Raw genomic sequence first — 13,702 nt, 5'->3', positions numbered from 1 at the left:
CATCTTAATGAATTTTCGGTCAAAAAGCCCCAGATGTACTTAGTAACAAAATATCTAAGGACAACCGTAGAAAAATACACCATAGAAAATTAAGCTAAGGTAAATGAGGTAATTACAGTATACATTAATGAATGCAGCACTAGGTTAGAATGCTTATATAGAGGTTTTTTAAAAAAGATTTTATTTATTTATTTGACACAGAGAGAGAGAGAGAGAGAGAGAGAACACAAGCAGGGGGAGTGAGAGAGGGAGAAGCAGACTTCTCGCTGAGCAGGGAGCCTGATGGAGGGCTTGATCCCAGAACCCTGGGATCAGGGCCTGAGCCGAAGGCAGACGCTTAATAACTGAGCCACCCAGGCATCTTGCTTATATAGAGATTAGATTGCATGGCAGGGAGGGGTAAAATCGGAAGCTGAAAAGGAAAACAGGGGACTTTGAAACCTATAATAATATATTGGCTCTCTTTTTCAGGAAATAGTTGGCTATTGAACAGATTTAAGCAGGGGTATAATTAAATTTGCCTTTATAAATTTTTACTTTGGAAAGTAATATTTGCTTTAAAAAAATCTGCAAAGAATGTGTTACTTTTGCAGTCAAATGCTCTACCCCTGAGCTATACCCCCGAATGTGTTACTTTTGAAACAGCCCTCTCGTGGACCCCTGATCTAACTTCCCAGAGATGTCCGTTCTTAAAACAATTGGGTGCTTTTTCTTTTTCTTTCTTTTGCCTATATAGTGCTTAGGGTTTTTGGTCTTTTGCTCCAAATCTGTCTCAGCGAGAGCCTCTTGTTTTCATTTTGTGGTTGAATGCATGATCTGATACTAAACTTTTGCTATCTAATTAAGAAAAAACAGACCGTAGGGTTGAACCTTAGAAAATGCTTGTTTGTTCCTAAGAAATAACATACATATTTGAGGAATTATTGGTATTATTGGTAGGAATACTTTAATTTTTCACTACTTCCCCAGAAGCAGTTTAGGAGGCCACCTAAATAAGGAGTCAGAAATTCTTTTTTTTTTTTTTTTTAAATATTTTATTTATTCATTTGACAGACAGAGATTACAAGTAGACAGAGAGGCAGACAGAGAGAGAGAGGGAGGGGGAAGCAGGCTCTCTGCTGAGCAGAGAGCCCGATGCGGGGCTCCATCCCAGAACGCCGAGATCATGACCTGAGCCGAAGGCAGAGGCTTTAACCCACTGAGCCACCCAGGCGCCCCAGGAGTCAGAAATTCTTAAACCTTACATTATTAAGGAAAATAATTGAGGAAAAGCTTTGAAAAACATTTCCAACATCACCCAGAAAATTTCAGCTATTAATCTTCAATCTGACTTGTTTGTTTTGTCTTCTGAATTAAAATCTGTGGTAATTTGTCTATCTTAGATCAATCAACAGGCCACACCAGCTATAGTTAAACACTTTAGTGTTTCCTTAAACACTGAATTAGTTTCTTGTTAGGCTGGCAACCACCGGTGTACAGTAAACTAAGGACAGAACTAATGTGATTAAAATAGCATCTTAAACACTTGAATTCGTGTATTTGCATGTTTGATACCATATTTTTCCTTTTTAATTTTCAGCATATTAAATATTTTTAAAAATAAAATTGTTGCTTTATCAAAATTATATGCACGATAAAATTTAAGTTTCATGTATACATGTTTATATATTACATGTTATGTATTTATTGTATTTCATGTTTCGTCAATAGTATAAACATCTTAAGTCTTTTATAGATGCATAATTCATCTTTACTACGTGTTTTTTAAAGGAGTCATATTTTATTTTTATCACCCGAAGCTAGAAACAAAGCAATGTTTTCTCACCCTCTTTTTCATAATGACTTAACAAGAAGTAGATGAAGAGTGATACACATGATAGTCAGTCATCTTTTCTCACTCTTACTAGCACTATATTTCATCTTGATAGTTTTAAAAATGAAAATAAAAAAGTAAATGGCAGCTAGGAAATCTTTTTGAGTTCAGGTTAAGTGTACTTTTTATGATCAGTTTGTAGTCATGCTAATAGAATATGCTAAAAATAAATGTTCAGATTTTTAGGATGTGAAAAAGTTGGTTATGGAAGTCCTTCCTGTCTGACTGAACAATCGAAGTAAGGTATTAGTGGAAAATTCTATCCTGATTCTTATATAGGCTTTAACTTTTCAAACAAAATAAGTTTCTATTTGTATTTTGTAATTTTGTAATTTGTAATTTTGTTTGCTGAGAAATACAATTTTATACATAAAAATTAGAGATTTGGAATATTAACATTTGTCTTTATATATAATCATTTTTATGTGTAAAGTTTGTCATTCCAAGAATTGAATACATATTCTATAAAAGTATATGGATACCAAAACTGTTAACTCAGTATGTTGGGAAGGAAAGAAAATTGAAATGATGGATGCCCCAATTTAAAATTGGAGCAGTGCCATCCAGGGGAAATATAATGCAAGTCACAAACACAAGCCACACATGTAATTTTATATTGTCTGATAACCACGTTAAAAAAAGAAAAATAGGTATAATTAATTTTAATAGTATATTTTATTTGATCCAAAATATTCAAAATATTATCTTTTTAAAATGTAGTTAATATAAAACACTGTGTTTAAAACATTACGCATTTTTTTGAACAAGTGTTTGAAATTCAGTATGTATTTCAGTTATGGCATATCTCAGTTTGGACTGTCCACATTTCGAATCTCTCACGCCACATGTGGCTAGTGACCACTACTGTATTGGAAAGTGTAGCTCAAAGTTGTAGGCTTTTCCCCATTTCTTAGTATTACCGCTTCCTTTTGTGTATTCAAACAATTATAGAACTGAAATCCCAAATCAGTACACAGTCAAAACACATTCTTTAGAGTTGTCCATTTTTTAAATGAACTTGTATAATGTAAACTGTAAATATTACCTGTTACTCTTTACTTGGTTTACATAATGGAGTCAAGGTATCCACAGCTGGAGGGAGGATAAGGAAGGGTTGAATTTTCTAGTTTTTCTTTTTTTTTCCCCCCTCTGGAATGCATTTCCTTCTTGGAAAAAAAAGCAGTCACCTTGGAGATTAAAGTTCATTATTCTCAACTGTGGCAGACTTCCAGATGTCTCTTTTTAAAGGGCAGGTGCTTTGTGTATTGGGGCCTAAGTTCAATGAACTTTTAGTAAAAATGACATTCCACAGTCTTGTGAAATGTTATTTAATATGTACAATTTAAAGATTTCATATGCCTATATTTTTTAGGGTGTAGGTTTTTGTTTTTAGCTTGTTCTCAAATTACTTCAAATGTTTTTGTTTTGAACCTCATACAAAAAGCCCCTGAGTAAGCATTTGAAATAATGCAGTAACATCTGTATTGCTAAAAGTGTTTTTCATTTTCAGTCACTGATAAATGGGATTAAGTTCTTATTACTGACAGAGAATATGTGTGGAGAACTTCCTGTTTTACATGCATTCTTTGTTTAATCCTGACAACAACCTAGTTATATAGGTGGTGTTATGCTCATTATATGGGTGGGGAAAATAGACCTGGAAAGGTTTAGCTGAATTGCCCAAGGAGTTATTAAGTGGTAAATCAAAGTCCCAAACCCAGATCTTCTCACTGTACAATGTGATATTGTCTTGTTTCCCCAAATAAAGAAAAAGAGTTCTAATTAATTTAGAGAAAACATATGTTTCACATTCCAAATTATAATCCCAAATATCTTGGCATAAATTATTTGAATATCACAGTATTTTGTCCAGTGTTTATTACACCCCCTGCTAATGCTCATGATGTCGTGCTTGAATTCTGGCTTGCCATCTTATCTATAAGGTTAAAAATGGTAAAGCCTGATGCTGTTATTTTTTTAAAGCAATGTAAAAATAATTTCCTATAAACTATTGGGGTATCATTTTGATAAGTCCGAATGTTCCCGACCTTTCTTAAGAAAAGATTCTCGACCTGTCTTAATAAAAACATACTGAGACCTCTAAATAAAACCTGATACTTAAATATTGTAATATCGTTTTTTAAGGAAGAAACTAAAGAATGTTATAGATTCATTTATATTAGAATGAATAGTAATATTACATTAGTACAGCTTTCACTTTACATCATTACTGTTTCTTTTTTAGCCCCTAGGAAGCCAAGCCCTAAGGGTCCACCAAACAGAAAGGGAGTCCGAGTGGGATTTCGCTCCCAGAGCCTCAATAGGGAGCCACTCCGGAAAGATACTGATCTTGTTACAAAACGGGTTCTTTCTGCAAGACTGCTAAAAATCAATGAATTGCAGAATGAAGTAACTGAACTCCAGGTCAAGTTAGCTGAGCTGCTAAAGGAAAATAAGGCTTTGAAAAGGCTTCAGTACAGACAGGAGAAAGCCCTGAATAAGTTTGAAGATACAGAAAATGAAATCTCACAACTTATTGCTCGTCATAACAATGAGATTACAGCACTCAAAGAACGCTTAAGAAAATCTCAAGAGAAAGAACGGGCAACTGAAAAAAGGGTGAAAGATACAGAAGGTGAACTATTTAGGACAAAATTTTCCTTACAGAAACTGAAAAAGATCTCTGAAGCTAGACACCTACCTGAGCGAGATGATTTGGCAAAGAAACTAGTTTCAGCAGAGTTAAAATTAGATGACACCGAGAGAAGAATTAAGGTAAAACTAATACAGCCTCTAATTGTGCTGTTTTGTGTTGGTTTTTCATTGGGTATTTAATGTGCTCTGTTAAGATTGCTTATTGTAGTTCAGTGTATGCTTGGAAATGAAAACTATTTCTTTTAATATTTGTAAAATTATCTTTGAGTAAGAGATTAGGAAAAAATTAAAATTGTATACTTAAGAGCAAGATACAAAAAATTTACACGTTAATGGGCCACCTGTTAATGAATGAGTGTTTAATTCCATGAATCTTAGTGATTTTGGGGAAATACATTATTTGATTATCTGATTGTTTCTCTAAAATTGAAAATGATACACTAATAGCTATAGTTTATAAAACTGACATTTGGGGGCATTGTGTAAGAAATGTCACATAAAAAATTCTTTGTTTTTATTTCTTTGAACATTTGTAAAAGACTTTTTGGGGGCAGGGCTTACCCTTATTCCTCCAGATAGAAACTAATATGAGAGGTAGGTATAAGAAGAGTCACTAGTCTGAGAATATAGCAGAGTTTTTAAAAAGATATTTTTCTTGGAACAAGTTGAAACAAAGAGTACTACCCCATGATATTTGCACAAAGAATTTGTATTAGATGCTACCTTATACTTGTGTGTGTGTGTGTGTGTGTGTGTGTGTGTATGTATGTATATATATATATCACATACACGTAAAATTGCATAAAACTAAATACAAAATCAGTGTATATATATATATATAAATATATGTGTGTGTACATATGTATATCAAACAGAAGCCCTGAGTCAGGCCTTATGAAAATCAATGAGTAGTTTGGAAAGCAAAGCTGAGGAAAAGTATAGGAATAATGCCTGCTGTGAGAGCTCTCTGAACTACAAATAAATTAACTTTCTGCAATGTATTAATTAGGTGTTTTTAATATATGGTATGTTATAGTGCTTCTTTGTATAGGATACCATGTTTAGTACACCAGTGCTAAGCCCAGGGGCAGTGGCTTACTAATACTGTGTACATCAATGGTTAGAAAAAGTAGCTAACTTACTCTATACAATTAACAATCATTATTCTGTTTCAGTGCACAGAAGGTACCCTATTGTGTAGGCTTTACCAGTAATCAACCCAAACTGCAGAGCAAGCATATGGAAACTTTTTTTTTTTTAAGGGCTACTTACCTTGAGGTGGAGTGGGAGTAGGACAAAGCAATTATTGTCACAAAAACCAAAACATTTTAATTAATTTTTATTTTTTATTTTTATTTTATTTCTATTTTTTGTTGTTGTTTTTTAAGGATTTTATTTATTTATGACAGAGATAGCGAGAGAGGGAACACAAGCAGGGGGAACAGCAGGCAAAGGGAGAAGCAGGCCTCCTACTGGGCAGGGAGCCTGAAGGATGCTGGGATCATGACCTGAGCCGAAGGCAGATGCTTAATGACTGAGCCACCCAAGCACCCCATTTCAATTATTTTTAAAGGGGAAATAGAAAATGTTCCATATCATGGATTTTTAAAATTGGGAACCACGAGCACAGAATGCTAATAACGATTTTAAGGAAAAAAATACCTCTGTGTATGTATAAAACTAGAGAGAACATGGTGTTGCAGTCTAGACACACACACATATACTGTGGTTCTCTATTACAGCCAATTATGAAGGAGGTTTATGAGTGTTGAGGGGAAGAGGAGAAAAAAGAAAGAGAGGAAAAACAGAAGTCTTTGGATTCTGAGTAATAGATGGAGGTTGATTATGTAGCTGCTCACTTAGCAAGAAAATCATCTGTAGTAGTCTTTGAAATAGTTGGTAACTGAATAGTGTCCTCAATTCTTTTTTTTTTTTTTTTCCTTACTGGGTGTAAAAAAAGTGTTTTTAACTTTTTATTTTGAGTTAATTATAGATTCATATGCTGTTGTATGAAAATTATATGTAGAGATCCCATATATGCTTCATTCAGTTTCTGCAGTGGTAACATACTGCATAACTGCAGTGTAATACTGCAACCAGGAAATTGTTTTTGGTATAATGATTCAATCCATGAACCTTACTCAGGTTTCACTGGTTTTGCATGCATTCGTTTGTGTTTGCATGTGTGTATGTGTTTAGTTCTATGCAGTTTTATCACATGTGTAGAAAAATTTATGTGACCACCACCAGAATCAAGATGCAGAACAGTTCCATCACAAGGATCCCGAGTTATCAGCTTTTATAGGCACAACTGCCTTATTGCCTTCTCTCTCACCTGTGGCATCCACTAATTTGTTCACTATTTGTATAATTTTGTCATTTTAAGAATGTTATATAAGTGGAATCATGTAGTATTTAACCTTTTGAGATGAATAGATTTCATTTTTTTTCCTTGAGCTCCATCCAAGTTGTATATATCAATAGTGTGTTCCTTTTTTATTCCTGAGTAATATGCTATGGTATGGATATATCATGGAGTGTTATGGTACATCCCATTGAAGGACATCAGGGTTTTTATCCAGTTTTTAGCTATTAACTAATAATGCTGCTATGATCATTCATACACAGTTTTTTGTGTGAACATAAATATTCATTTTTCTGGGATATATGTCTAAAAGTGCTTGATGGGTTGTATGATAAATGCATTTTTGGTTTTTTAAGAAACACTGTTCTCTTTCTTTCTTTCTTTCTTTTTTTTAAAGATCTTATTTATTTATTTGACAGAGAGAGAACACAAGTAGGCAGAGAGGCAGGCAGAGAGAAGGGGAAGCAGGCTCCCTGCTGAGCAGAGAGCCGCATGCGGGGCTTGATCCCAGGACCCTGAGACTGACCTGAGCCGGAGGCAGAGGCTTAACCCGCTGAACCACCCAGGTGCCCCCACCGTTCTCTTTCTAGAGTGGCAGTGCTATTTTACATTTCTACCAGCAATGTATAATTGATCCAGTATCTCCACATCCTTGCCAGCTTTTGATGTTACTACTCTTTTATATTGTAGCCATTCTGATAGGTGTTTAGTGCTATCTCATGGTTTTAATTTGTATCATTCCTAATGGCTAATGATGTATATCTTTTTGTGTGCTTATTTGCCAACTGTTGATTCTATTCATGTTCATTTAAAAAAAATTTTTTTTGGCCCATTTCCTTATTGGCTTGTTGGTGTATTTACTAATTTTTAAAGTTCTTTATATATTCTGATTACAAGTCCTTTGTCAGATATGTGGTTTGCAAATATTTTCTCCCAGTCTGTAGTTGTCTTTTCATCTTTATCACAGGGGCTTTCAGAGGGAAAGTTTTAAATTTTGATGTAATGTAGTTTATCAGATTTTTCTTTTTTGGATAAAGTCTCAGAATTCTTTGTCTATTTCTATCACCCTTTGCCTGTAGTCCCCGAGATTTTCTACTGTACTTTTATCCAAAGGTCTTATGGTTTTGTGTTTTACTTTCATGTCCATTTTGAGTTAATTTTGTATCAGATGTGAGATTCAGGTTGAGGTGTTTTTGTTTTGTTTGTTTTGTTTTGTTTTTTTTGTTCTTGTTTTGTTTTGTTTTCGCCTGTGGTGCCCAGTTAGTCCAGTAACCATTTGTTGAAAAGGTATCCTTCTTCTGTTGAATTTGGCACCTTTTTCAAAAATCAGTTGGGCATATTTTTATTGGTCTATTTCTGGATTCTTCAGTCTGTTCTGTTGATCTGTGGGTCTGTCCCTCTGACAATACCACACATTCTTCATTATAGGCAAAATAATAAGGTTTAACATTAGGTAGATTGATTTGTCTCGTTATGCTTTATTTTTAAAAGTTTGGCTATTTTAACTAATCTGGGTCCTCTGCCTTTCCATATAAACTTTAGGACAAGCTTGTCTTTGTCTACAAACACTTCCCTGGGATTTTAATGGGAAATGCATTAAACACGGATCATTTGTGGAGAATTCCTACTCTCGAACACAGTATATTCTTCCATTTATTTAGGTCATCTTTCATTTCTTCCATCATCAGTTTGTCATTCTTAGGATATAGATCCATACAGGTTTTGTTAGATTATACAGAAATATTTTATTTTCTTTAGAACAGTTGTAAATAATCTCAGTTCTTTCTGGATGAGAAAATTATGTTTGAATTTGTATTTTCAAATTTCAAAGCTTTTTTTTTGGTAATAATTATTTTCACAAGGGGTTATAAATGTTTTATGTACATGAAGGAGTAACTTTTTTTAGAAGTTTATTCTCAGATTTTAAGAGTATTGAATTAATTAGCTATAGGCCTCAGAGTTTGGTTGGGAGATCTAAACTACTTCATTTCTGTTGTGTTTGAAGTTTTATTAGAATTGACATTTAATATGTTATTATGAACCTCCTTTTCTCAAATCAATCTTATTTCAGCTGTCACCCCATATACTAGCTCTCTTCAGAATGGAGGAGCCTCGGCAACCCACCTGAGGGTAATTCTCTACTTTCTAGCTTACCTTTTCATACTTCCTAAAGTCTTTGGCCCATTATGTCTAATTTTATCTTTCATAATCTCAGTAATCAACCCAGAATTTGAAATATTTACCATTGAGTTTCTTAATTCAGTGTGAAATTCAGCTTTTGTTTTTGTGCCTCATTCATTTACTCAGTTTTATTACTTTATCCAACACTAAGTTGATCTTTTTTCTTCAAACTCAGTAGGTTATAGTCACTACCATTTATTAGGCAAAGGAGAAATCAAAAAGAAATCTAGAAGTGTAATTGCAGTGTTTCATTTTGCACATTAACTAAAACCCAGGACAGTCCCAAGTATCCCTTAAAATTGCAGTGAAATATTAGTAGTGCTGTCTTTTAGTTCTGTGCCACTCTTTGCTAAGAATGGTGTTTTTTCTTTGTTTCATTTGCTTTTTCTTTTAAGAGTCTGTCCTTAAGCTGAAACTTGGAGCAGCTTTGTTAGTTTACAGATTGTCTCATTCCAGGAAGGATTTCAGGCTACTCTCTTACTCCCTTTTTGAGTTACCTTTTCTTCTTAGGGGACGGATAGAAAGCAGTTTTCAAGGTTACCTATAAATAATTTAGCTGTGAAAAAACTTCCCTCTGAATATTATCCTCTAAGTTGGGTGCAGGCTTAGTTTGTAGGTTGATGGAACTGAGTGAATGCAGTGTCTCTGTGATTTAAGAGCAGGTAGTTCAGAAATGGATACATGATTACTCAAACAAGCAGCCCAAGGTATGAATGGAGAAAAGCACCCATGACTGCTGTTTTTCTCTTGTGTGATGTGGTCTGCCCATCCTGGACTGGACACCAGGGATGAAGAACTGCTTGATGAGGTTAAATTTGTTGAATTCTATACTAGGGGTAGGCAACTAAATCAGACTACATATTTCTTTCCTTACAGTTGTTTTTGTACTGTTATTTTGACTTTTACGTCAATAAATTTATTGAATAGAGTTTTGTCATAGTAGCAGCCTTGTTTTAATATACTTATTTACTTTAATATTAATAGTTACATGTATTTTAATGTTTAAATAAAATTATGACAAAGTATAAAGCTGCAAAAAAATGTAGAGGTGTGCTAACTTTTACAGCAAAAAAACATTTTTAGTTCTATAATTCAGTGATTCCCAAAGTTTGTGGTCTTAAGACCTGTTAAATGTTTAAAAATTATTGCAGACCCCCCCCACCCTGCCTAGGAGCTTTTGTTTATGTGGGTAGGTCTGTTGATATTTACCATTTCAGAAATAAAAACAGAACATTTAAAAATATTTCTTAATCTACCTAAAAATAATAACTCCTATATGTTATCATAAAATTTTTTCAAGAAAAGTATTTTCTAAACCAGAAATAAATTGGGAGAAGAGTGGCATCGTTCTATATATTTGCAAATTTCTTTAATATCAGGCTTAATAGAGGACAGCTGGGTACTTAGATCTGTTTCTGCATTCAATCTGTTGCAATATGTTATTATGGTTGATAAATATTTTAAAAATGCAGCCTTACACAGATGTCTGTAGGGGTTAGAAATGGAAGAATATTTTAATAGACTTTCCAGATAACTAGATATGCCTCTTTAATACTACATCAAAACTTAGTAAGTGGTATTTATTTCTTAATAGGTTTTTTGCAGTGTGATATCTGAAGCCGTAATCAAGGAACTTTTTGTACTGTGTCACCTCACTTTTGTACTTGTTCGTTGTGTTAGGCAGATTTTCTGGATGTTGACACTTTTCTTTATATAATATCATAGCCTTTGGAAAATTCCACTTTATATTCATGACAATGACTGAAAATAGCAAATAATACTGCATTATAAACGTGTTCTGAATTTTCAGACTCCTGAAGGTGTCTAAGGGACCTTTAGGTGACCCTTGTACCACCCTTTGAGAATCGCTGATTTAACATAAGCAGTTCTGGAGTGCCAGGGTGGCTCAGTCGATTAAGCATCCAACTCTTGTTTTTGGCTTAGGTCATGATCTCAGGGTTGTGAGATGGAGCCCTACACACTCTGCACTTAGCAGGGAGTCTGCTTGAGATTCTTTCTCTCCCTCTACGCCCCCCTGCCTGCTCACGCTTTCTCTCTCTCAAATAAATAAATATTAAAAAAAAAAAAAAAAAGCAGTTCTTTATTAGTGGCTTCATTAGTGACTCCCCCAAAATGCAGTTTCTTTCTTTCTTTCTTTTTTTAAAAGATGTTATTTATTTATTTGAGAGAGAGTGAGCATAAGTGGTGGGAGCAGCAGAGGGAGAGGGAGAAGAAGGTTCCCCACTGAGCAAGAAGCCCGGATATGGGGCTCCATCCTAGGACCCCAGGATCATGACTTGAGCCAAAGGCAGAAGTTTAACCAACTGAGCCATCCAGGTGCCCCTAAAAATGCAGTTTCTTTTAATAACTGCCAAACTGCACCATTGCTACTAGGCCTGTGACTGGCCTCCAGTAGGGGCTGAAGGTAAAGGCACCAATTCTGTCCAACCCCTCATAAGAAAGACTTAGAATTGGGGGTTGCATTCCTGATCTAAGGATGCAGTAGCATATTAGTCATAGATAAGACCAATAAAACAAATACCATGAATTGTAACTATCATAAGAATCCTTAATCATTAAATGAGAAATTATCTACTAAGTTTTGGAAAAGATCATACATGTAATACCATATACATATTATTAAAAGGACCAAGGGTGCACATTTAATATATTAAAAAAATCCAGCTCTATTTTAACATTGAATTGCTACAGACTGAATTACCATGTTAGAAAAACATAAACTATTAACAAGGCTTTCTCTCCCTTTTTAGAAATTTGTAAAGATTTTGGGGAATTATTTGAGTAGCCTGAGTACCATACAGTTGTGAAATAAAGTTTCAAGCCTTTTCTTTTGATAGATTTTCCTGTAAGAGAGTGGCATTCAAATTTCCTTGACCCTAGAGCTGCCCTCAAGTAGCTGTTTCTTGGTGATAAAAACAGTATTGTCCTCCACTGTAAGCCATTTTCAGAAGTAAGAATTGATTCATTTTTTAGCATGGTAAACCATATTCATTCCCCTCCAAATTAAGTCCTTATCATACCTATTATTGAATATCGGGAGAATGGAAGATTTCTAATGTTGAAAAAAAGGAACTACTTATAAAATAAAATAGCACTTGTTGAGGTCCTAATAATTTTTCATCGTATAATAATTCAAGGAATTGGCTAGATTTTATTGTTTATAAATTTTTTTTTTTTTTTTTACCAGTTTTGGTGGGGGAAGATTTACAATGAAATTATGAGATCTATGATTGAAGGGTAAAATTTAAAAACATTCCAGAGAATACATTTTACAAAATCCTTTGAAACTACCCATTGAGAACAATTGTTACAACAATTTTATATTAATATTTAAAATAATTTATCTGTTGGAAAGTAATACAAGCTTTACAAAAGGCCTAAAAATTCAAATAATACAAAGAAATATACAGTGAAACATTAGTATCCCTTTTATGCTATGCTTGTAGACTGCTTCCCATGAAATAAGCACTGTTAAAAATCATCTCAACATGTACAAATTCATATATGTATATGCTTTTTTTAATTATCTAACTATAAATGGGAGTGTACCATGCACATTGGTTAGTATGTTTTTTTGTTTTTTTACTGAAACATATTTTGGTACTCTTTATGTATTATTATATATGTATATGTACTATGTTTATGTATAAACTCACATGTATATAAAGTCTGCCTCATTCTTTTTTTAATTTTCCAGATACATTGAGATATAGCTGACGGTAAAGGGTGTACAACCTAACGGTTTGCATTTATCGTGAAATAATTACCACAATAAGTTTCGTAAGCATCCATCATCTTATATAGACTCAGTAAAAAGAGAAAGAAACTTTATTACCTGTGATTCTCTTAGGATTCACTCTTTTAACAACCTTCATGTATATCGTACAGCATGTTAACTGTAGTCACCATGTTATATATTACATATCTAGTACTTACTTACCTTATAACTGTAAGTTTATACCTTTTGACTGTCTTTCTCCAATTCCCTGTTCTCCCCTCCCCATTTCCCTCCTGCTAACCCCAAGTGTGATCTCTTTTTCTGGGATTTTTAAAAAATTATATATTCCACGTGTGAGAACATACAGTAATTGTCTCTTTGTGACTTATTTTACCTAGCATAATGCTTTCAAGGTCCATTCATACTGTCCCAAATGGAAGGATTTCCTCATTTTTTATAGCTGAATAATATTCTATTGTGTATGTATGTATACATCACAATAGCTTTATCCAGTCATCCATTGATGGACACTGGGATGTTTTCATGTCTTGGCTATTATAAATAATGCTGCTATGAACATAGGGGTGCAGATATTCTTTAGAGCTAGTGTATTTGTCTCCTTTGGATATATTCTCAAAAGTGGAATTGCTAGATCATGGAGTCAATGTAATTTTAGTTTTTTGAGGATCCTCCATACTGTTTTCCATAGTGGCTATACCAGCATACAGTCTCAGCAATCGTGTATAAGGGTTCCCTTTTATATTCACATCCTTAGCAATATTTGTAATCTCTTGTCTTTAGTGATGGCCATTCTAATGGGCATGAAGATAATATCTCATTGTGGTTTTGATTTGCATTTCCTTAATGACTGGTGATGTTGAGCATCTTC

General features: G+C 33.9%; 1 protein-coding gene across 1 annotated transcript in view; it reads left to right on the top strand.

Annotated features, from left to right (window-relative positions):
* LOC111147668 (LCA5, lebercilin) overlaps positions 1-13,702 on the top strand; it is a 58,268-nt gene that overhangs the window by 18,747 nt on the left and 25,819 nt on the right. The window contains exon 3 of the mRNA XM_022503874.1: positions 4,119-4,648. Coding sequence (XP_022359582.1) covers positions 4,119-4,648 — 530 coding nt within the window. The remainder of the gene's footprint in view (positions 1-4,118; positions 4,649-13,702) is intronic.

Source organism: Enhydra lutris, unplaced genomic scaffold, assembly GCF_002288905.1.
Source record: "Enhydra lutris kenyoni isolate GAN:26980312 unplaced genomic scaffold, ASM228890v2 scaffoldscaffold17, whole genome shotgun sequence".
Lineage (NCBI taxonomy): Eukaryota > Metazoa > Chordata > Mammalia > Carnivora > Mustelidae > Enhydra > Enhydra lutris.
Note: the sequence above shows the minus strand (reverse complement) of the source record. Positions and strands in the feature narration are given on the sequence as shown.